The following is a 25,533-nucleotide window of genomic DNA, read 5'->3' as shown; positions in this document are numbered from 1 at the left end:
TTCTCGACTAGCCCGGAAGTCGTGGCTGCGAGTCAAAAACAGGAGGAGGGGAAGAAGGGGGATCCCAACCAGCGGTGGCCCAGCGCTTTTTCATTGCAATTATCGAACAGCAGCGAAGCACAAGTAAGTAGACCCCTATGTTTCCATTTTTTTTTTTTTTTTTTTTTTTTTTTGTTCCGAGTCTATAGTTAACGCTTACTTGTACACATATATGAGCATAACTTTAATTATCGCTTCTCTCGGCATGCAGCTAGACTCGAACTCGCTCTCTTTGTTTTCCTTTTCCCTTTGCACTTAACCACTCTCTGCGTTCTTTCCTCTTACACACATATTATAGTTATGTATTGCCTTACTACCTATATATACCGGGTCTCTCCCTTTTTTTCTGTTTTGTTTTCCACTTGATATATAAAACATCGGACACTAACACTTAAAAGGGTGAGTATCAAGTATATGGGGAGAGGCACACACTTGTCGCCCGGCTGACCCGAATCAGCAGGCCTCCACCTCCTCCTCCTCCTCCTCTCGTAGGTAAGATCTATCTACGTCTGTTTGTCTGTCTGTGAAACTTTTCTATTTTCTACCATTGACCATTACTGCAGCACCACACCACCACCACCAGCTAACAGCAAGCATTTGAAAAAGAAAAGAGCTGTGGCAGAAAAAAAAAAAAACTGGTTATAGTCCCTCTCTTCTACCCTCTATATACCTGATGCGATGATCTGGTATCCCTCGGCTTTTTGCCGGCACCCGTGCATGTGCACCTATACGTTGGTAGGTAGGTACACATGCAGCATCATCAGCAGCAGCCCTCCTTTTTCCCCGTGTATAAGTTCCATGTACCTGTGGGTACCTATGGATGAATGTGTTTGAGTACCTTACAGAGATTCCCCCAATCTTGCATTCCGATCCGAAAGCAGCGACTCTCTGGCCCAGCATTAGCATAATGCACCACCAGCAGAAACCACCATACGAAATCCAGATAGAGTTTTGAAATTTCGAAAAAATCTGTTGTTCGCCAAAAAAATACGTTTTAAAGATTAAAATTAATAGTTTCGTTACACGACCGTGATGCAGCAGTATCCTTGATGGGGACTGATGATTTGGAACAATGCGCGGAGTAGAGTGCAATAAAAACTCCACCCCATGTCGATGCCTGAGTACAAGGAACAGATACATATTTACGATCTAGAAGAATACCTTATTGTCTTCAAATTTTGTAAGCAGCGTCAGTGTGTAAGGTAGCACAGAACCATCATCCTCAGGGCAAAGGGAAATCTTATGGTTTTTTTTTTTCAAATTACTTTGCTGATGAATGACATCACCCTACCACTACGAACTTATAAATATAAAAGCAGCGTCAGGGGCCATCGTAGTTTTTTTTTGGAAGGGGTATTACAGATACGTGTCGAGGAAGTAGCTGTAAGCCGGTCTCTCGGGGCACATCGCAAAACTGAAGCTGGTATATATATTATACGCGGGGGAGGAAGCAAGGGAGCCGACGAGTATCCCCCGTATCGCGCCGGCAAAATTGCCACATTGTGTCACGCGGGAGAGGAGAGAATATCTCCTCGCGCCCTACAGGCCTATAGCTCTCCCAGCCGGGTATAGCGCTTTACATTAACGATCCGGGGCCTCGGCTTTCTCGTTTTCCGCGTGTCTCCTTCTATATATAATCTGCGTGTAGTAGACGCAGAGTACCTACATCCCATAAGACGAGCATGTGTAGGTATATATGCACGCGCTCTCTCTTTCTGCAGTGCGCGCGCGTCCGCTTGCTCTGTTGTTATCTACTTGGTTATAAGTATACCTGCACCTACAGCTGGAAGGAGAGCGCATTTAAATCCGCACCAGGTCGCAACATCGGTTCTCTTACCTCGCACAGCCTCGCTTAACTGAACTTGGTTCTGTTCCGCGCGCCTCCGCCTACAATTTTATCATCCACCTTTTGCGCTCCTTTTTCATTTAATCTATAGCTTCTTTTTACTACTTAATTCGATCAAGCTACCAGCTGCGAGTGAAAAACCGCTCCTCATCCCCCCTAATCTCTACGGACGCAAATCGGTTGGTCAACTGTGCCCATCACCTGATATTCACGAGCGCGTATCGTCATCCTTGGTTAAACGTCGTCGAGGACACAACCTTTTATTCTTTATATTTTTCACCTCTGCAGTGCAGCTTAACACCATGTATGGGTACCTAATCCTCGATTTCCTTACATATCGGTGCAAGTGGCGGCAACGTTATCGTGACAATCGCCACACCACAGATGTTGTGTATTTCACTGACAGGCAGTACCAACGGAACGGGCACAATATTGTATATATATATAATACACACGGTTGTGCAAGTAATGAGTCTATACCTAACAGGTATATAAAAGTACGTCGGAACCAAAGAGTGAGGTCGAGCAGCCGAGTGTGTCCCCTGTGCTCGTTACATCTTGGTAAAACGCCTATGTATGTATGTATGTATGTATTATATATTACAACTATTGTATAAGGTGAACGTGTGCACAACATAGACTCGAGCCAATCGTGCAGGGTCGTGGGTGCTACCAATACAGGTATAGGTTCTTCTCGCCATCAGCAGCTCGCCGCAATCGTCGTCGTCGTCGTACATGTCTACATTTGTATGCATGTACAAACCTACTTGTATATGATTACGCTGGTCGCAATAATCGGTGGCATTCCACGCTTACGTGTTATATTATACATCCCCACGCTCGCAAATATAGGCATACCTTGCGTGTAATTCAACGGACGGGCAGATAGGAAGCTATACAGAAAAGAGAGACGTGCACGGGAGCATGATAATGATAATGTAGGTGTATAAGAGAGATATGCAACAGCGCCGACGAGGGGACCAGAATTAACGCTGCCAAGATGGTCGATCGAACGGGCATACAATGCGTGGGATACACACACACACACACACACACACACACACACACACATGTAACTTGCTCTGCCGTTGTATAATTTTTTTATGTTGATTTTGCAAGGCGATCGGTAGTAGTTTTTTTTAATATGCGTCAATCCGAGCTACACACACTGTGTGAACGATACAACGTATATAGAGGGGCCATCAAGTTGGCGAGCCCAGTTCAGAGGACGCTAGAAAAAAGAGCCTCCTGCTTGCAATTTAATATAATATATCCATGTTTCTCTTTCAAACATGACGCTGCATTAACAAAACTACTATCTGTTCAAAAATCATCTGATCCCATTGGCTGGAGGCTCGGCTCCTTTAGCGTCCTCTGAGCTACGCTTGATAATGCCTGATATGCGTAACTTTTATTTTCAGTTTACATCTATCATTTAACATGTTGTGCATACGTTTAAAGTATAAACTTGGAAATAAAACTACAAAGAGTCTATGATATACATACGGTTAAGTCGCTTGCAGCTGTATGATTTGCCTAGCTGATCGGCGCCAGTTAAAACCTCGGTTAAAACTACATACCGCGTGCTCCAGTCACGTTGTACGATGAGACCGGTGGTATACACGAAGTACCACCTCCGCCGAGTTACATTTTTGTAGCAGTACCAAATTCTTTACTATACATATATTATGTGCAGACATACCACCTAGTCCGGGAGCCAGGGTACTTTTCGTAGCCGATGGAGGTCCATGGTTGCACCAAAGTTTTTTTTATGTATTTTGATGCGCTGAATCCGATTTTCGAAGGTGCTTGGCTGTAAAGTTGGCCGATTAATTGTTATAAACATTTTTTATAAACAAATAAGAAATTTTCATTTTTTTGACATAAAAAAATTTTTTTTAGATTCTTTGGCCAATTTTAAGACAAAAAGTATTCTTGTCATTTTGAACTCTCATGCGTGGTCTCCAGTACATACTTACCGCGTAAGCTCGCAATAGACCTAACGATGAGGCATTGCTAGATAAAAATCCAATTCAAATCATACATTGCTCATTCCATATTATTGCAGTACTATATTATACGAAAGTTTTAAGCCGTGTTGGATTAAAAAATATGCATTAATGAATGTGCAACGTATGGTCGAATTTCGTGAAAAACCCTATTTTTCGAAACTTCGTGAATTTTTTACTCGTAAACGAAGGGTTTTACGAAAAAATGACAAGAATACTTTTTGTCTTAAAATTAGCCAAAGAATCTAAAAAAAATTTTTTTATGTCAAAAAAATGAAAATTTCTTATTTGTTTATAAAAAATGTTTATAACTATTAATCGGCCAACTTTACAGCCAAGCACCTTCGAAAATCGGATTCAGCGCATCAAAATACATAAAAAAAACTTTGGTGCAACCATGGACCTCCATCGGCTACGAAAAGTACCCTGGCTCCCGGACTAACCTTTTTGATACCGATCCGTCTGGTGGCGGCGTAAGAGGTGGTACTTCTTCCCACCTGTCTTATCTCTCATCGTGGCTCCAGCTCATTGGACAGCTACCCAATTACCGTTGGTCGGCTTTATTGTATCGCTGACGACGTATAGGAGCAAAGCAAGAAAGACAAAACGAAAAACTATTATCCCGTGGTGTACACGCTGCAGCGGGTCGAGGTTGGCACGAATTCTACGATCGGTTGGTCTTCACGGAAAGAAAGTACAGCATTCAACGTTATACACTGCACAAGTCGAGAGTCTTGATGTACTTGATTCTGGATGTTGGAGAAATTTGCATCCCAAATCCGAAGAAAAGGTAAATATTTTTTGCATACGCGCCATTTAGATGCGCAACGACTCGTAGTAATGTAGTGCACGCTCGGTTAGTTGATTATAGGTGAGGTACCGATCTTCCGAATACAGCCCCGGAATCTAGAAATGGCGACTCTCGAGGTCTTCAGTGTACTTATACACTTCGAGAAATCTCCTTTTAGCACGATGTTTGCGTATAAGAGTAGAAAAGTAAGAAATAAACTAAATTTTTGTTTGCGCCTTGCTGATCTAGTAGTGAAATATTTTGCTCCAGCGCTCCCCACGTCAACAAATACATAGTTGAATTAGTAAAAACAAAAAAAAACACTTTAATGCGTGTAAAAAAATTTCAACTTCGAGGGCTGTTGGCGTAGGTTATATGTACGCCACTTGTGCGTGATCACTTTGTGAATTACCCGAATAGAAATCTCCTTTTAGCACGATGTTTGCGTATAAGAGTAGAAAAGTAAGAAATAAACTAAATTTTTGTTTGCGCCTTGTTGATCTAGTAGTGAAATGTTTTGCTCCAGCGCTCCCCACGTCAACAAATACATAGTTGAATTAGTAAAAACAAAAAAAAACACTTTAATGCGTGTAAAAAAATTTCAACTTCGAGGGCTGTTGGCGTAGGTTATATGTACGCCACTTGTGCGTGATCACTTTGTGAATTACCCGAATAGAAATCTCCTTTTAGCACGATGTTTGCGTATAAGAGTAGAAAAGTAAGAAATAAACTAAATTTTTGTTTGCGCCTTGCTGATCTAGTAGTGAAATATTTTGCTCCAGCGCTCCCCACGTCAACAAATACATAGTTGAATTAGTAAAAACAAAAAAAAACACTTTAATGCGTGTAAAAAAATTTCAACTTCGAGGGCTGTTGGCGTAGGTTATATGTACGCCACTTGTGCGTGATCACTTTGTGAATTACCCGAATAGAAATCTCCTTTTAGCACGATGTTTGCGTATAAGAGTAGAAAAGTAAGAAATAAACTAAATTTTTGTTTGCGCCTTGTTGATCTAGTAGTGAAATGTTTTGCTCCAGCGCTCCCCACGTCAACAAATACATAGTTGAATTAGTAAAAACAAAAAAAAACACTTTAATGCGTGTAAAAAAATTTCAACTTCGAGGGCTGTTGGCGTAGGTTATATGTACGCCACTTGTGCGTGATCACTTTGTGAATTACCCGAATAGAAATCTCCTTTTAGCACGATGTTTGCGTATAAGAGTAGAAAAGTAAGAAATAAACTAAATTTTTGTTTGCGCCTTGCTGATCTAGTAGTGAAATATTTTGCTCCAGCGCTCCCCACGTCAACAAATACATAGTTGAATTAGTAAAAACAAAAAAAAACACTTTAATGCGTGTAAAAAAATTTCAACTTCGAGGGCTGTTGGCGTAGGTTATATGTACGCCACTTGTGCGTGATCACTTTGTGAATTACCCGAATAGAAATCTCCTTTTAGCACGATGTTTGCGTATAAGAGTAGAAAAGTAAGAAATAAACTAAATTTTTGTTTGCGCCTTGTTGATCTAGTAGTGAAATGTTTTGCTCCAGCGCTCCCCACGTCAACAAATACATAGTTGAATTAGTAAAAACAAAAAAAAACACTTTAATGCGTGTAAAAAAATTTCAACTTCGAGGGCTGTTGGCGTAGGTTATATGTACGCCACTTGTGCGTGATCACTTTGTGAATTACCCGAATAGAAATCTCCTTTTAGCACGATGTTTGCGTATAAGAGTAGAAAAGTAAGAAATAAACTAAATTTTTGTTTGCGCCTTGCTGATCTAGTAGTGAAATATTTTGCTCCAGCGCTCCCCACGTCAACAAATACATAGTTGAATTAGTAAAAACAAAAAAAACACTTTAATGCGTGTAAAAAAATTTCAACTTCGAGGGCTGTTGGCGTAGGTTATATGTACGCCACATGTGCGTGATCACTTTGTGAATTACCCGAATGAGCTCAAATCGGGTATACTTCATACTTTTACTTCTTAGCAAAGAAACCTTTTTATATAAAAAAGTTTTGTTCTACAGATTTTCACTACCTTTCCGTGACACCGACCCTTTGTAAACCGTAAATTTGCAAAGTTATAGCAAAAAATGAGTTTTTTTAAATCTATTTTTAAAAATAAAATCATATATTGAATTTAGCGTTCGATCAAAATCAAATTACTTATTGAATTAACCTTGAACTTAGAAACAAAAAATAAAATACTAGATTATGACCCATCGTGATATTGTGACATTTAAAATTTATTATGTACGAAAGGTAAAAGACATTAATTGTGGTGATTACGTATATCGGTGAGCTAAATATACTATAGTTAAGATGCAATCCGAGGAAATAAAACATTTAAGAAAATAGTGTAATAAAAATGTGAAAATATCCATGGGAAATTCATCATTAGACAAAGAGGTGCCATTGTCAATCTCGTTTCTCTGTAGAAACAGTGGGAAAAAAATTTGATAAGCCACCTGTCGTTATAAGTATCGACAAAATTGAAATAAGTACGTTGTCTCGGAAAAACAATTGATTGTAAGGTAAAAGTACGTATTATGGATACAAATTTCGATTGTTACGTTTCATCGACCAATATTAAATAAAAAAATAGTCATATGCTCATAATTTTTGGTTTTAATAGAAGCGCTATACTCTTCTGAACAAATTGACATTTTTGAAATTAAATTTAGATGTAAAAAAATAATTTTATAAGCAAATTTTGACACGATCAAAATGTCCATAACTATGGAATAGCTAAAAAGTTGTGTCCATATTTATGAGACACAAGTCCCAATTATGAAATTTACATGTTAATTAAATGGGCTCGTGCGTTTCATAAATAGGAACGTCACATATAGCAGGTTATGTTTCAAACTGTCCGTATTATGAAAACCGGATTCGTAATAATATATTTTTCAATATAATAATGTTTGAAATTGTTTACTATTTTTGTTAATTTGATACGGTAGTATTATAGAGATTCTTCAGTATATTTTATTTTTATTATTAGAATTTTCATGATTATTTAATCTTGAGTTTTCACAATAGGGACATGTTTCACGAATAGGTACTTTTACCTTACATGGTTACCACGTAGGTACAACACACGCAAATGCAGCATATATATATACTATTAAATGCTCTTTTATTGACCAGCGTCCCAACAAAACAATCACATCAGGTCAGCATCAACAGCAGCGACAAGTCAGTGTTTTTCTACCATACTTATCGTCTAAATACCGACACAATTGTAAAGTTGCATAATTACAATACTAATTTTTTTTCCTTCCCTCACAGTAGATGGGCCAGCCTCGGCGGAACAATATCGCTTATGCGTCCACCCTCTCGTTTACTCTTTAAAAAGGATTTGCCGATCGCCGTTATGTATATACTGCAGTCGCACGTTGGAGCTTTCGGCCCGTTTTCTCCCTCCGCGGCAACTCTCACGGGTCTGCTGCCCTTGGCATCGCCGCGCTTAGCTTCTCCCTCTCTCTTTTTTACCCCGCGCACAATACACATCTATACATACAATGTGCACAGACTCCCAGCTCGGGGATCGATATTTTCAAAGGGCCCTTGCTGCAGCCCTTCGGCTCGGTTTGGGGACTTTTTCATACCTGCACAGTGCGTAGATTATATACATATACCTACCCCCAACATAATGCAAGCGGCTCACAAGGGATTTGGTTGTCGTAATCTCGCCCAGTTTGTTTGAGAATCGCTTCAGCGATGTTGGATTTTATTTACCAATTGCAGTATTTTTTATTTATGTTTATCTGACACCCGCGGATTTTGTGTCGGGTCGAAAATTCCATTGTATGCAATGAAAAGAACTGGCTTTTGAAATATGTTACTACGGTACATAAATGTTGTTCGTTTTTTTTTTTTATTCGAAACAGTATTTTGGTGTAAAAAAACTTCGATTACATTGACGTTTAAGGGAAAAGAACAACTTTTACGGCACGTTTACGTGATTTTTCGCGGTTTTCCATGAGCTGTGATTCCTGGATTTTACGTGAAAAGCACATTTTTAACGGCTACGAGAATTCTACAAGATATAATAGGCTTAGCTTTGACAACTAGAACGTTATACCAAGGGGAGTACGAAGAGTCCCCGAGGGTGCTGTGAACTTAAACGTGGAGGTGGTAAAACTACCGACAAGCTTGAAAAAAAAATAAAAGTACAAAATCCACTTATGAAAATCATCAACAAACAGATTTTTTACCGCTGAAAATTTCACAGTTTTTTTTTCACAAATTAGATAAGTAATCATCATCTTGTTTAAATGACAAAATAATCATCATTGGTATCGAGCATTTAAACGAAATGTAAAAAAATTATTCAAATAGTAAACAAAATAATATTACCTTGCAAATTATTTGACTCCTTCGAATGACATCGAAATAATAACCATAAATTTTGAAGTGCTCCGAGAACTTTTATGTCATCAGCCAGTATTTGTAATAACTACTTATATTCAATTTTAATTATAAAAGTAATGAAATGATGATTATCTTACTTAGATGTACTTTCTAAATATAAATTGATGATGTAGATATCCTCATAACTTTAAAACATTGAGTTTCCGTTGTATTTTAAATTCAGAGCGTATAAAAACTTGTTTAATGAACATAAAACAAAACGTTAAAGCCGTTACTCGAAATATTTCATGGCATACAACCGTACAGCTGTATCCGACAACACATGGAACCGCTCATTTTTTTCCGTTCTGTTCGTTCGGCTTTCTAATCTCGTGAACATATTATTATACCCGCCCGAGTCATAGTCATTCAAACGAAAGAAAGATTAGCAGCTCTACCTACACACGAGTGGTTTGAACTTTATTCGTTTCCAAATATAAAATTCACGCAAACGCAACCATACGAATCTCCGTGACGATCCAAAAAGCGTGTACGTATTCATTCAGTCCCAATTCCAATGGACGCAGGGTTCATGCAAGTAAGTTGTTTGCAAAGCCTCGATATTTTATAACAAGACGTAGGGAAGCCGTAACGACAAGAAAAACGGTACAGACGGTGCTTGGACGCCTGTAGCTGACAGTGAACATGGATGAAATGGGGTAAGACTGACACTTACGACTAATCGGTGTATTGCCTACTTGTAGGCACCAACTACTGCACACCTCCCGATGACGTTGACGAAACGTCAGAGGGAACAATTAATCGACCCTCGCAATCCATTCAAGCAAAGGCAAAACAAACACGGTCACCCTTCCAAGTACTAACCGCGCCTAATGTTGCTTAACTTCGATGATCGACGAAACAGCAATCTTATCTCTGCGCTATCGTGTCGGTGAACTTTAAGTACCTCGATTTGTCTCGTTCATCAGTCATAAGTATCGTATACCTATGCATCGACGGATATCGACGACGTCACTCGGATAATTTGATACATTTTTTTTTTTTTTTTTTTTTTTTTTTTTTTTTTTTTTTTTTTTTTTTTTTTTTAACTTATCGAGTAAAACGGAACCACCGTGCCCATATATACATACAGCTATGGTATTTATACGCACATCAGATACGCGAGCAGTTGAAGAGGAGACACTTTTTTTTATTTTATTTTATTTTTTTGCAAAGAGCAGGCGTCAACGCGCAAGAACGGTACCTTATGCTGGGTTGTTGTTTTTTTCTTCTCTTTTTTTATCTCTCTCTTTTGCGATGCGCGTTTCGGATTAGCTCGAGCGATTAGAAGTATTTATCATTTTGCCCTTGACAAGGAGGAAGAACTCGTGGCCGGGTGCTTTCGGGACTGGTTTATGTCGTCGAAGTATATTTACGCGTTGTTTTGCTTGTACTGCACGTATAAAACACTGTATGGTTGAACAACGCATAACTGATACAAATCGCAATGCTTATATGTGTACTATCGTTTCGATGAAAAGTTTATTATCAATCGTCGATCGTCCGATTGGGTAACGCGTGCATTTTTTCCCCAATTCGTGATGTTTTGCGATTTTTTTTTTTTTTTTTTTTCTTTTTCTTTTTCTTTTCACTCCAATAAATGAAAGTAAACAGTATAATACACTTGCCAAGGGTCCCAACCGTTGACATATAATCATTCATCGACGCAAATAATACTATTTTACCTATACAAGTTGTATTTTATAAAGAAAAAAAAACAATAATGATACGTGCTAATGTGTTGCTCCGTTTTTATTACACAAGCAATTACAATACAGTCTCTCGATGATAGGGTCATCCACCCCGCGACATTATCCAAGCTAACGAAACTGTATACATCTTCGCGACGAAACCCGTAACGGTGGAAAAATGTTTCAGTAATACCGACCAAATGCAAATATCTTACCTTTTTTTACGCGCTGTAAAGATAAAATCGAAAGAGCACGAGTAAGCAGATAGACAAAGCTGCTCTGAAATTGTTGTTTCAAATTGATAATAGCCCGAACAAAGGAAGAGCAATTATTAACTTCTCTCAAAAGTTTATTTTTTTTATTCAAATTAACTTCTTCAAAATCATTGTTAGGAATGATAATACAAAAAATGGCCCCAGCCACAGCCAAGAGGCAACTTAGACCACAAAAATGCACGAAACATCGAAAATGGAAAATAAAAAAAAACATATCCCATAGAGCCGTATATCCCTGTATGGATGTATAATACCTAAGTATGAATGTTGTTCGCTCTGAGGTATCTTATCGCTCTTTTTTTTTTTTTTTCTCTCTTGCACAGCGTTTACGCGCCGCGAGGCCTGGACGCGCGCATTCTTACATCATCCGCGTACATTTATATAAATTATATATATATAGTTAACACAAAATATGAAGAACTTTCGACCCTGCGATCCGGAGACTTTTAGGCTTTTCATCCTTATCCTTATGAATGATCATCGTCATCTTACTCACGAGTGGACGTAACAATTCTCGAAATGCCGGGTTACAGCAAAAGAAAAAAGAAAAAAAGGCAAAAGTTCAAAGACTCCGATGTTTCTTCTCTCGGCTCGCTGCAGCAGCAGGGGGGTTGCCAAACCACATATGTACAGATAGATACGAGGCGCGAGGAGGGGACACCACGGGAAAGTGTGGCCGCGTGTGTGTGCTCTGCAGATATCGGCTTCCGCTCTCAGGCGTCCGTCGGTGGCTCTTCTCCTGGTACGCGTATTATTATTATTATTATTATTATTATTATTATTATTATTATTATTACACGCGTCTGGAGGCTCCACCAGGACGCGCGGGGAGAGAAGTCCCTCTTATCTCCTCCTCCTCCTCTCTGCTCGCCATGCGCATACAGAACTATTGGCCTCCTGCACGGAGACGATGCATCGGGCTCTCTGATTCCCCCTTTGCTGCACCATGGACCCACACGAAGAGTTGGGATCCTGGTAGTGGCTGTGGGTGAAGGTACTGGTGCGTTTGTTGAGTTAGCTCGGGTGTACCCCCTTGCGCGCTCAAACAGAAGGAGGAGGCTCTTTTGAAAACCGGTAACTTTAGAGGTAGAGAGAGAGAGAGAAAGCGGGTGCGTGCGCGCGCGGGCAAGCAGGCCCGGATGATGATGATGGTGGTGGTGGTGGTGATAGGAGGACGAGGAGGTCTACCGAGCGGAGGAGGAGAGCTGCAACGCGATTATGCGAAAAAGAAAGATACATCCTTGCCCTGTTGCACCACACCGGCCGGCAACAACAAATGCATGGCAGAGAGAAAGAGAGAGCGCTCCCTGGGTCTTCTTTCTCTTCCCTCGCGTGCCTACGGAATGCGCGCCCGAAAGACTCTGCAGAGCAAGAGAGAGTAAAATATCCTGGATCCCCCTGCCTGCCGTACCTTTAAGTCGAGGGAGAAGATCCTTTCTCTCTCTCTCTCTCTTTTGGAGACTTGTATTATATACCTAGAATGAGAGAGAAGCTCACGCCCTTCGACAGGACCCTCCACTCTCGACCGGCTTCTTCCCTCTCTCTCTCTCTGTCTATATCTGCTGACCCTCTCGCACACTTTCACACAAACTTGATGCTTGCAGGCCCACCCTCCTGACTTCATTCCTTGCCCCTACGCGAGATTTATGATTAGAGAACGTAATTTCGGCAATGAAAAGAAGAGGGAAACAAAAAAAAAAAAAAAACAAGAAATCAACTTTAATATTTCTGGTGCTGTTGCAGCAACTATTCGATGATGTTGTATATGCGTCTTTTTTTTCCTCCTCCTCTGTTTGTTTGTTGGGTGGATATTTTAGGCTTTCCTAGCATGTCAATGCCTTTCGTGATTTTTACTATATAGTACTGCAACTCGTATATTATTATTATTACTATTATACCTACCTACTGCTACTACTTACAGAGACATCACACTCTTTTTAGTTGTAATGACAGCCAATGATGTGGATACAAAATTAACGAAAGCCTATTTTGGCCCATTTGTTTTTGCAGACGTCACGAAGTATTGTAGCGGCTCATTGTCACCGTATAAGCAGCAACAACAAAATAGCAGCATTCGCAGGAGTTATTGTACCGCATAACGATGCCACGTGTGAAGAGACAAGTGATGTTGGAGGATCTAGCCAGGCCCGTGACGCCTGATATGGTCGAGACAAAATTAGGTAAACGCCGACTAATTATCACGTATGTGTATACATGTAACTCTTTCCTCTATCTTGTTTATGTATGTACGTGTGTATTTTGATACGATGTACGATATATTCGAAGCAGCTGTTGATTACTTGCTGCTTTCATTCTTTGTACCCTTCCAATTTGTGCGCGTGTTATCAGTGAAAACATTGGGAATTTGTTGTTGAGCCAATGTGTGTGTTGGGAGAGAAAAAGAAAAAAAAAATTACACAAAACCAAGTGCTTGCTCTTAAATTTTAGTTTTTTTCCTAAAAGCACGGCATTGAGTTCCTGATTAATAGATTTTTTTTTTCTTTTCTTGTTTTCGTCAAAGTTAAAACAGAATTCGTCGATTGCGACAATGGAACGTACGATGAGAGCCAAGCACAGAAAATCGCTGAAGAGACGCCGAGTCCACATCTGCAGGATCACCAGTACGGACAGACTCCCTGCTACCAAGTAACGAGGCGAACCATACAGGCGAATCCCAGAACCGAAGTAAATATTTTGATATCCGTCATTACCGAAATTAACCAATTTCTCGTTTGAAATATTTCTTTCATTGCTTCTTTTTACATTTACATGTGCTAATTGTCACTGCTTTGAAAGAAATGAAAAATCAATGGGACACGTAAGTGTAATAATTTTTGCCGTCATTGAAATTTCAGATGTCGGTTCAGGCGGTAAAAAGAAGACTGAATTTGGAGATTGGACCAAGTCAATCCAACACTTTCAAAACTCCGCGAGGCAAACGCAGAAGATCGGGTTCGGTTACTAGTCAAACTCCAACAAAAAGTGAGTTTCCGGAAAAAAAAATTCTCCCTAGATTTGAGTTACTATTATAGTTGTTATTATCGCTATTTTTGATAATTTGTCCCTCTGGTTAATCGCCAATGTGTGGTTTTCTTGCAGGCAAAACAGTAGAGAGGACGCGGTACGATACGTCCTTGAGTTTGCTCACAAAAAAATTCATTAGTCTCGTAGAAGAGAGTAACGACGGCGTAGTTGACTTAAATGTAGCATCCGAAAAGCTCGAAGTTCAAAAACGCCGTATCTACGATATTACAAACGTTTTAGAGGGCATCGGCATTTTGGAGAAGAAGAGTAAAAATAATATTCAATGGAAGTAAGTCCTCTCCCTTTCTTTCTCTCTCTCTTTCTCTGCCTCTGCGTTGACCTGATTTACGTAACGATCAATGATAATGATAATAATAATAATGTTCTCGAAATACATTGACAATGAAATATTACTTTGTAACCTAGGAGCAGCTGTCTGCCGAGCGATCAAAATAACTTTCTGGATCTGCGAAAGGAAGTTGCGGATTTGGAAGCGAAAGAAAATGCCCTGGACAGGCTGCTAAGCAGCGCGCAAAAGGAGTTCAACGAGTTCACAGCCGACAGAACGTACGCCTATGTGACGTATCATGACTTGCGCTCCGTCGTCTCGTACAAAGATCAGTCTATTATGGCCGTGAAAGCGCCACCCGAGGCAACTCTGCACGTACCACAACCGATTAATAATTTCGGCCAGCCTAAGGTTCATTCAAATCACTTTTTACTCATAGGTCTACAAGTAATTTGGACGACTAAAATATGTGTACTCGAATCATTATTTTAGCTTCAAATACACATGAGGTCGACACACGGAGAAATCGAAGTGTTCCTCTGTCCAGACGACAGCAGTGTCCGGCAACAGCAGCCGCCTCTGACTCCGAATTACGCGGTGGCATCAAAGAGTACAGCAATGACGACAGTACCACCACCAAAGCCGTCCCCTGTTATTAAGGAACGTTCTTCAATGTCGATGGTCTCTGCGTCTTCGGATTTCTTGGCAAACAATTGTGCCGGTGTCGTTAAAGTCGAACCCGTGGAAGTGCCCGTACACTCAGCATTAGTTGAGGTGCAACCGCATCACCTCCATCACCACCAACAGCAGCAGCAGCAGCAGCAGCAGCAGCAGCAGCACGGTATAATAACCAACGAACAGATAATGCTTGCTACACTCACTTCGTCCGGCATGAGGGACGCGTTGCTCTGTGAATCTGACGACTTTGGTGTTATGGGTGGTGGTAGACTTCAGTTGCAAACTGACGATCATCACATTTCATCAGGTAATGGTATTTCTGAATGCTATTCAGTTAATTTTAATGATCGCTTTCCGCTTAATATACTAGTTGCGATATTAAAACAGTTATTATGCACAACACCACATTTGCAATGAAAATCTTTTGTCTTTGAACTGAAGATTATTGAGTCCGTAACATTGATCACATCTATCGTACAATCAATTATACTTTTACAGAATAATTGGCAATCCTTGAAGGAGCTCTGACTGTGACATGTGTAGTAATAATAAATCACATCACAGGCAGAGTTCTTGTTGAGTATTGGCAAATAACAACAAGTCCCATTTCTGATACACAAAAAGTGTACCGAAGATAAATTTTAATTACAGATAACATCACATGACTATGTATTTTGTTACTATTAACCAGTAATTATGTTACTTTGCACTAACGAAATGATGTTGACTTGTTTATTTTAGATTTCGATTTCAACGACACTCTACTGTCTCTGGAGCCACCTCTCTCTGAAAACGACTATTCGTTTTCGCTTGGTACCGGGGAAGGCCTATCGGATCTCTTTGACTTACAATTTTAAGTTGCCAAGAATTGAGATACCAATTTCATCAAGTTGAGTTTGTCTTTGTGAATAATTTACTGAGAAGCCTTTCGAAAAGCTCAACTTTGTACTTAGTGGTACCTGTTTTAAACTCAATCGAGTCGTCGTTCACCAAGTATCTCATCAATTATGTGCAACAACTATGCAAACTGCGATAGGTACTCAAGACTGTACACATGTTGAATTGCATAAAGTAAACGAATGTGCAAACACACATATCACGTACGTTGACAATGTAATGCAACAATTTTTCGAATCCTTTCCAGTAGACCGAAATGTCGGAAAAACAGCAAATTATTCATTATAAAATCAATTGCAAGCCTTTGTAATGTAATGAACGATGCCTATGGCTGTTTCGTGCAATTTAGATTTGTGTATAATAGTGTGATCAACAATTGTTCACGCGTCATAAGAATACAGAGCAAGATCGACTAGAACCAGTATGATTCTAGATAGCATTTTTTGCGTGATCTAAAAAAAAGTTTGCAAAGCGTCTTAGATCTGAATTTGTAATATAATATTTTGTTTAATGCTCGCATCAGAGTTCATTGTTCGAACGCGATGGATCTAAGACTTTGTAATGAAAAAAATTGAATTTACAAATAGGCTTAACGGAAAAAAGAAAGAAAAAGAAAAAACTATGCTCAACTTTGTTTGCTCTTTATTTTCCTTTCTTAATACTTATGTCAATGTATGAGAGAGAAAAATCATGAGGGGAAACATTAATGCATGAAAGTGCGTATGAATGCATGGAATAAAATATATATATGATTGATAGATGGTAATAAAAAAAGTAAGTCAATCAAATCGAACTCTTCTTTACCTTGGTTTTATATTAATTTGTTGTTCGTTTTACCCATGTACATTTGCTTAGCACTCATAGCTCATTATATACAAAAATACCTAAAAAGTACCTTCGTCGTGCCGAATGATTATTATTCAGTGTCAAAACTTAAGCAGGTTTGGAAAATTACTTTGTTTTGAAATATATCTTAAATTATAACCACGTGTACTACCATCATAATGATTGTTTGAAAATCATTTTGAACCTGATTAAGGGATTTCCAGAAGAAAATCCATTTTAGTTGGATTTAAAAACTTGCTAATTTTTATCCAAATATCATGAACTAAAACAATTATATTTTCATCAAGTTTTAGTATGAATGCAAAGATTAACGACTTTAATCGGAGTAAATATTTTATTCACATTTCTTTGTATCCTGTTAGAATTTTTTAAAATACATATAGTGTTTTCTGCTTTTATTCTGAAATTCATTGATTTAAATTTCCTTTGAAATCCCTTAAGGATATAATGGACAAATTAGTGTATATCCAAAGCCATAGTGCCTACATACTAATTATCCCATTTTCTGCAATTGTAAATACTTTGTAATTGTGAGGACGTGACAAAAAATACACACTATTGTTAACTAGGTACATTTAGCACAAATTGTATCAATTTTTATCTCGCTATAAATATACTACCTTTATTATGATTATCATTACTATTACGATTACCTATATTATTATTAAACCATTAAATTATGAAACATCAGTTCATGTTATTATATCTATCAACTTAACAGGATCTTACTTTTTATCATCCAATGGTTTTTTTGAAGACATCTTAAAATATAACTACGTGTGTTCCCAACAAATCGTTACATTGGTAAATTTTTTTTTTCTTATATTATTAAAAATCAAAAAACTAAGTTGGATGCACATCTACTAATATAAATACCTATATAATTCTGTGCAAATCAACAAAATTCGTTTATTATTTTTCGTATCCAGGTTTTTGTTATAATTATTAAGTGTCGTTGTGATAAAAATTATTTTATTTGAAATAAAATATAACTCAAATAATATAGTTATAATGAATTTTTATTTCGTTTTGTTTACTTAATTTGAACAATGGTTGCACTTACGGGGATCAATTATAATAGCATATTACCTCATTTTAAAACTCGTAACAGCGTCTTGTACGAAAATATTAATTAATTTGCTCCTTACAGTGCATTATTACATTGAGGACTTGTAAAATGTTGACTGTGGTGTAATTATGCTGCGAGGGCATAGCGATCGTTATTTTATTTATGAATATAAGTATAAACAAAATGAGCAAATGACATGCTTACGATCGTTTTTAATAGTATGCTGATTTTCGGTCAACTATAAAATATCGGGACGATATGTGCGATGTTTCCGTCCGTCTTTGTTTTTTATAGATTCTTTTTTATTAAAATTGACTTTTCTCTGTGCATAGAAATAATTAAAAGACAGTACTTTCAAGTTGAACTTTTTTTTTATACCTTGCACCACCCATCATATTTTGTAATTGCTGAAAAATCGTTTACCGTAAAAGTTGTAAATATCAAGATTTATTGCACAAGTACCGTTTGTCCAACAGTTATTTCAAAAAGATGAAACATAAGTATTCTTGCAAATGAAAAACAAAAAATGATTTTTTTTTATTACATCTAGTCGAATTGTTTTCTCAAATATAAAACACGTCTATTATAAAAATAATGTACATCAGAACTACTGGCGAAACTAAATTGTTTTTCGGTCGTTAAGAGCTTGGCGAATTCTCATTTATAAAGTTCAGTGATTATTAATAATAATTGGAAAGTTTCGGAAAAACACATTAAAACAGCTACGAATACAAAGTGTCCGTAATTTTTACCAAGAGTCGCATGTATGCGAGTATATGTACTATATCGACAAGTGGGGGTTTTTGATATGTTGAGTATTCAAGTATTTTTAGAATTCATCTTGATGAATTTGCTGACGTCAATTAAATTTTCGTGTGTAAGTTATCTTGAAAATAAAATTTGTCTGACAATAACGAAAATGACATCTCAATAAACTTAACGACAGTTTGAAACCAACACGCGTTATTGCAATTTAATAACTACCAAAAAATTATTTGTTTACCTTAAACGACTAACTGAAAATGCTTACCGTAGGGAGAGAAACAATGGATTGTGGCGGTAATTTTTGCAATCAACAGTAGTCACCAAAGCATTCTGTGTGCATGAAACTGTTCTACCTCATAATGTTTTGAACTTATAATATGATGTTTGTATAATTAAAACAATACTTATCGAACAAGTTCAAAAGCGCATCAACTGGAGAAATAATTTGTGTCAAATGTCTATCGGAATTTTAAAGTTAAAGGGGGCCTTATTATTTTTCTTTTTCTCCTCCTCTCTCACTCCACCGACATGCACACACATGATCAAGGCCATGCAGCAGTGCCAGGACTGCCAGGCCGTACAATGATAGCTATACGCGGCGCAATACAGTCTGCCGAGAGCAGTGTTGGGCAGCTCTCTCGCAAGCTCTGTATATAGTATACTTGCGCATAATAAAAATTGTAAATAGAATAGTGTTATTTGTTGCGTTTGCTGGTGTTTGGTGTGAGGATTGACGATATACCTTGGTTGCCGAGGAGAGATAACAAAAACAATCCAAACAACAACTACTTGAGAGAAATTCGTAAACCATAACCTCACTTTCGTAGCGTTATCCATACAGAGAGAAAAACGCTGGACCGGTGGGCCGGCCTGCCTTTGTTAACGAGCTGTCCAAGTCGTCCTACAAACATTTTCTAATAATCTAGTTCAAAGGGCCAACCTTGTACCCTATATTCCCACAAAAAAAATTTACTCACTTGGACAATCGGAGCATCCCGAATTCTGCATCAGGCTTCTAACTAACGCCAAAGTAAGTATACTTATTGTCACAGATTTTAGAGGATCTTTCCCTTTGTAACAAAGTAAGAGAGCTAGGCCGCGAAAAAGGAGAAGAAGGACGTGAGTAATAACATTAAGGGTGCGCCGGCAAATAGTGGTTGGGTGGTGATGGGCATAGCTTGTGTACGCTTGGGTAATGCATTAAGTAAGTACTTGGCCATCAGACGAGTATCGCTGAATCGCTACACCAGCAGCTCGGCCAGCCTATGTGCACATGTGCGCGTTCGTCTGCCGTGGTGCCGTGCGTGCGGACACTGCCGACAGTGCCGACCGCCGACCGCGGTTTCTGGTTCTACGTGCTGTAGTGTGCGTATACACAGCCGGTTTTACTCCGCAATACTTATTCGTAATATGTGTACACACAAAATTATCTTTCTCTTTCTTTCGTGCTCCGTTTTCATGTTGCTCTCGCTCTCTCGCTTTGCTGCCAAGGTGCCAAGTATATATGAGAGTAGGTATATAGGTATGTATTGGTAACTATAACCCGTGTCCCCCGTGTGTGACCAGCGCCGCGTTCGCGTCGACGAGCGTAAACCCTCGGACCGGAGTGCAAAGAGCCATCAGACGACGACCCGTAGAGTACAAGCTCTCGGCGAAGCTGTATGAGAAAGAGGACGGGAGTCGTCCTTAAAAAAGTACGCCCGATAACCGGTGGCGCACTCGAAGGGGGCTCGTGAGGCCGGACGTGAACTAACAGAAAATAGTGAAAAGGAGTCGCTCTGCTGAGCCAAAGACGTCGGCCGCAGGATGAAGTGGCTGGGCGCGGGCAGCGCCGGGGCCGGGGGCGAGCCGGCTCCACCGATGCAGCTCCATCCTACTCATAATGGACACATACCCACAGTAAGTACTTGATCGAGTTGGCGTCATTCACCGAGTATAGTACTTACTTATTATTATTATTACTTTTGTAGGTAGGTACACACTAGGTACCCGTAGTAATGCAGTGTAGTGTATATGTATACCTGCCTACACACACACATATACCCTGCACATTGAGTCTAAAGACTGTAAAGCTCTCTCTTTCTCCCTCATCGTCGTCACCCAAACCCAACGTACATGCATATATATTTATATATACACACGTATCCATACATGTACAGATGTACACACGTACAAGTCCTCCACTATATTCTTTCTCTTCCTCCTCCTATACTCTTTCTCCTCTTCTTACTCTTCCTCCAGAGTCGCTGTTAACTTCTCTCCCTTTGCTTAAATTGTGTTACTTGCTTGGTGAATTTGGACTTTTCAAGTGCGGATAGCTTTAAAGTTTTTTCACTCATTTTATAATGATGGCCCTAAAATGACAAGGGCGAAACTAGTGATGAGTATTATTCAGTTCTTTTATCAGTTTCTAGTGAAAATTTAAGTGTGCAAATAATTTCACCAAAAACAGTTGATCACCTATCCATCTAATTGTTGGTGTCAAAAGCATTACAGTTTGATTCATTTGTTTGTTTCACCCAGTAACGTTTTGTTTTTCACGAATCTTGATGCTATGTTTTTTTTTTTTTTTTTTTTTTTTTTTTTTTTCAATATTTAGGTTATACTGTCTAGTAGTTCTTCAGCCATTACATGCAAATTATTTATAAACAGCGTTACCGTTCATCTATTAAAACATGTATATTTATGAGGTTATTAACTTTAGATATTTACACAACTAATGTAAATGTTTGTTGTGCCCAATAGTAGATTAGTAGTGCTTAACTAAAAAAATATTTTGTTCCATAGGACACAGATAATTGCGGTCAGGTTATGGCAGGTGGTGATGCCAGTCGCCTACCACCAGGTCAGGCACATCAAATTGGTGTAAATAGAGTTCAGGATGAAGCCATGGTGGGTTATGTATTTCAACGTCCGACAGATCAAGATTTTGGTGTTCAGACATCAGCTTTTCAAACAAAACAATCCCCACGAGCTTGGGCCTTAGCTGATGATGGGATAATCGATGTTAGTGTCTTGAAGTTTCCTTCAGTTTGAATGAAAAAAATGTAAATAATATTGTAACTTAAACTTTAATTTTTAATTTAGAATCAAGAAAAGTGGAAATACCCAATGAACAAAATTGGAGTGCCACAACAGACTCAGCCACAGCAGCTTGGACTTCAAGCTATGAATAATGTACATATGCCTTATGAAATACATCCAATGCAATTAAAGGTAATTTTCATGGGAATACGTTTGATGAAAAATCGTAATTTTAAAGATAAATGCTAATATGTTGAATCACAAATTTTAGAGTGGAATGCCAACAGAAAATTTAGTTTATCTTAATAATCAGATGGCACCTCAGCATCAAGTTGCCTTGTTTCACCATCAACAACAGCAACAGCAGCAGCAGCAATTCAGAAATGGCCAGGTTAGTATTTTACTTGTAAAATGTTTTTTTTTAATATTAGTAGTGAATTATCATAAGTTTTTGGTTACTGTATAAAATTTTTAAATGAACAACATACTGATTTTTTTAATATTCAAAAAATCTCTACACTTAGGTTTAAGTACAATCGTTTTACGTTTCGAGATGTTGTATATTTCTAATTTGTCTTAAAGTTAACTTACGTTATAAGAATCAATATTCTTTTCATTTTAACATTGTATGTGATGAAAAATCTATTTTTATCACACTTTATGAATACATTTAATGTAATAATGGATTCCTAGTAAACATTAGGCTCAATAGGAATAGTTTCTAGAGAAATATTTTTTAATAGTGTTTATACACAAAATTTATGATTTATAGAAGCTAAGAACATTTTTCAACACCTTTATCTAAACCCATAGGGTTATTGGTTACTCATAAATTTTTCTTGTATTGTTAACAGGTATGACACACTTTTGGTGTTATACTTGAAAAAAATTCTTAATTTTGAAGACACTGAAAATAGTTTGAAAATGATAACCCGGTTATGAATAAAAAATTACTGGATTCATAGAAATAGATTTATTGATACTTGAGCAAAACTAACTGAACTGATCATCCTTCGTTTTGTAATTGTGAAGTTACTATTGACTGTAACCAAAGCCTGTTTAGTGCAATTTTTGTAGATATTAAAAAAAAATTAGTAATTGAAAAATAAAATATGTATACATTTGCTCTGAAAATTTAGAAGATAGTCAACCAACCCATGCTATTAGCGTGCATCTGTCGATAGAGTGGCTGACGTTCATTTGCGAGGGTGCACTAGGTCTCCCTCTTTTCCCGTAAAAGCCGCACGCTCACACACAAACACGCGTAAATGCTACTGCAGTACCCGAGCCGAGGGCGGTTGGGGGGAAAAATGTATGTACTCGTGCAATGAGTTGGGGTCCACTGATTGTATTGTAGATTCAGGGGGCATCGAGCCATTACAGCTTGCATGAGTTACCTTACATATACGAGGGATATGCAGACAAACGGACGGGTCGACGGGACAGCCGCATGTCATACGTATATGCGTATACATATACATTGCAATCGTCGCAGCTAGATGCATATATATATTATACACACGTGCAACACATACAAATATATACGAGAGAAAAAAGTAAGCACCGGCCGAAAGGAGGCGCTCAAATCGCGCTTCTTTGTTTCGTCCAGTCTGCAGTAGTAACCATATCTCGGGAGAGCACACACAACACAACACCTGCAGCACAACAGCATCAGCCGCCTCGGCGACAGCTAGGCCGCTAGAGCTGCAGGAGCAGAGCCGCTCTTCTCGAGCTCGCGTTTACTCACTCATATATCTATTACTTGATATAATATCATCTTGACTTGTCATCCCAACGCCGCTAAAAAGCTGCGCGTCCCCGTGCTCCTGTGCGCAGCACACAGCAGCTCTCCCACCACACCACCAGGCAGTACTAGCGGACAGCTCTCTTTGCCTCGCTCTCTCTTTCTTGCAAACCCACACCATATCATCCCGACGACGACGACGGCATCCGCCCAGCTATCGTGTAGCCAAAGAAACGTCAACTGCAAGAAACACGAAGGCCGAGTTCGGAGCCGCGGCTGCTATTGACAACGACGACGCCGCTGATGCTGCCGTACTCTCTATCCCCGCAATTGCCGATTGCCTGCAGTGTTACCGGGAAGAAGCGCTAATCCCGGCGGACGGACACGGGGAGCCTGTATATTCTATCTGCAAATATATGTATATAACCTGACACGTTAATCAGCGTTGCTCGTGTATCACAGTCACGGCATCGCCGCAGTGCAACAACATCAAACTGCGGTGCTTAATCGGCGTGTATGTTTGTGTATCATTGTGTTTAGATATAATATTGTGTACAATTGCAGCCAATTATCAGAATACTATACATTTTAAAGATCTGTGCTCTAGTGATGCCAACAATTGTGGAGCAGCAGCCAAGTGTGGTTTAATTTTTCGGTGTTTTGTCTGTCTCGTCGTCGCCGGGGCACAGAAGCACGGTAATGTGTAGGTGTCACACCGTAACAGATACGTAGGTGTATACATGATACCTCCTACACACAAACGGGAAGAGAACGAAAGACAGGGAGGAAGAGCGGAAGAGGAACAAGAGCCGAGGAAGACGGAAGTGTGCGCGCGTGCGTCCGTGTAGCTGCTCTCTGCTGGGCCAGCATATATTTATACTCTCCGGTCTCCGGGATCTCTCTCTCTCTCTCTCTCTCTCTCTCTGCCGGACAGCATAACAACAACAACGCCCAGCCCTGCGGAGGTTAAGGCTCAGTCGAATAGTCGCAGGATTCAGCGGAACGTCTCGTTGATGTTGGCGCAGTTGACAGCCTAGCCAGCATCAGTGCCGTAGTCGGAAGAAGAGCTGGCGGCGGAGGAGCAAGGGGGTGTAGAGGGACGGATAAGGTATAATATCGGTGGAAGGGACTGAGAGGCGGCGCGTCGTGCAGCAGTGACCGAGAGCAAGAGAAAGATACATGTATACTCAGCAATCACTGTGTGTGCAACCTAGTACATAAACGCATATAGATTTATATATATATATATACATCGTGCGGAGAGACCGGCTACTTCGACTACTGCGCCCCCGCGTCCACCCTCTGCCTCGCGCCTCTATATCGGCGATAACGATTTTTCGACGGCGGGCCTCATTGCCGGGTCGCGTGTTTGGCCATTGAGTTTAGAAGAGGTCAAGGAGGAGGTCCAGCGAACTCGTGTCCCGTGGACCAGTAGGAACAAGTGGAGGTGAAGGTGGTTGTTTTATTACACAAAGTGCAAGAAGTAAAAGTGCATGGTCAGTGGCAGTAGTGTGTACACGTCCCTGTTATTCTGGGTCTGTTGTTGATGTTATTGTTGCTGTTGTTTCCGGCTTAAAGTGTTGTCGTCGTCGTCGTCGTCGTCGTTGTTGTCTTCGTTAAGTGGTGCCCTTTGGAGTAGTCGTCGTTCGATTAAAGTGACCAACTGTGCTGTCGTCGCGGCTGTCGACAGTCGGGACGACCCCGGGCGCTCCAAGGGTGAATCTCGAGGAGGTGACGCGGCTGGACGGAGCATTGGAGACGGTGGACAGTTACACAGGCGGCTGGATGAAGCCGCCGGGGGACCTTTTCCTCTACTGCGACATGAAAGACCTGGGAGCTGACATGGTACATAGACCTTCTCTCCTTTTTTCTTTTTTTCCTTCTATACACATCCACCCCCGTCTCACCCTTTGGTACGCCTCACAGTCGCTTTTGTATACGCACATACCCGTGCGAAGCGTCTATTCATTATAGGTGTAATACTTAATAATAAGCCTCCCCGCGCGGTTGGTTACGGTGCCGCGGCTCCTCCAAAATTAGAATATTCCGGCGTAATGCTTAATCGTCGCGCGAGCGAGAGCGCTAGAAACTGCAAAATTTAGAAATAGGTTTTCAAAGAGACCAGCC

General features: G+C 39.6%; 2 protein-coding genes across 9 annotated transcripts in view; both read left to right on the top strand.

Moving 5' to 3' along the window:
- LOC106640780 (E2F transcription factor 1) lies at window positions 1-18,278 on the top strand. Its single transcript, XM_014354917.3, has 8 exons — window positions 1-123; window positions 13,081-13,250; window positions 13,592-13,755; window positions 13,926-14,052; window positions 14,170-14,383; window positions 14,521-14,794; window positions 14,876-15,368; window positions 15,803-18,278. Exons 2-8 carry the CDS (start codon window positions 13,172-13,174, stop codon window positions 15,916-15,918), a joined length of 1,467 nt encoding a protein of 488 aa, XP_014210403.2. The 5' UTR covers window positions 1-123; window positions 13,081-13,171; the 3' UTR covers window positions 15,919-18,278.
- Window positions 18,279-19,236: 958 nt separating this feature from the next.
- Window positions 19,237-25,533, top strand: part of pum (pumilio) — an 83,525-nt gene continuing 77,228 nt past the window's right edge. For 4 of the 8 annotated variants that reach the window (XM_014354960.2, XM_014354959.2, XM_014354957.2 and 1 more), the window contains exons 1-5: window positions 19,237-19,668; window positions 20,205-20,537; window positions 21,426-21,644; window positions 21,726-21,854; window positions 21,934-22,053. In XM_014354960.2, the coding sequence (XP_014210446.2) occupies window positions 20,445-20,537; window positions 21,426-21,644; window positions 21,726-21,854; window positions 21,934-22,053 (561 nt within the window). In that variant the 5' untranslated portion in view covers window positions 19,237-19,668; window positions 20,205-20,444. Of the gene's footprint in view, window positions 19,669-20,204; window positions 20,538-20,930; window positions 21,113-21,229; window positions 21,329-21,425; window positions 21,645-21,725; window positions 21,855-21,933; window positions 22,054-25,533 lie in introns of those variants that run through there. The other 4 variants (XM_014354962.2, XM_014354961.2, XM_014354958.2 and 1 more) reach the window with 3 other exon arrangements.

The sequence above is a fragment of the Copidosoma floridanum genome, unplaced genomic scaffold (assembly GCF_036245765.1).
Source record: "Copidosoma floridanum isolate Cflo_tuat_1 unplaced genomic scaffold, Cflo_Japanese_pri ptg000013l, whole genome shotgun sequence".
Lineage (NCBI taxonomy): Eukaryota > Metazoa > Arthropoda > Insecta > Hymenoptera > Encyrtidae > Copidosoma > Copidosoma floridanum.
This window is presented reverse-complemented; position numbering and strand designations above follow the sequence as displayed.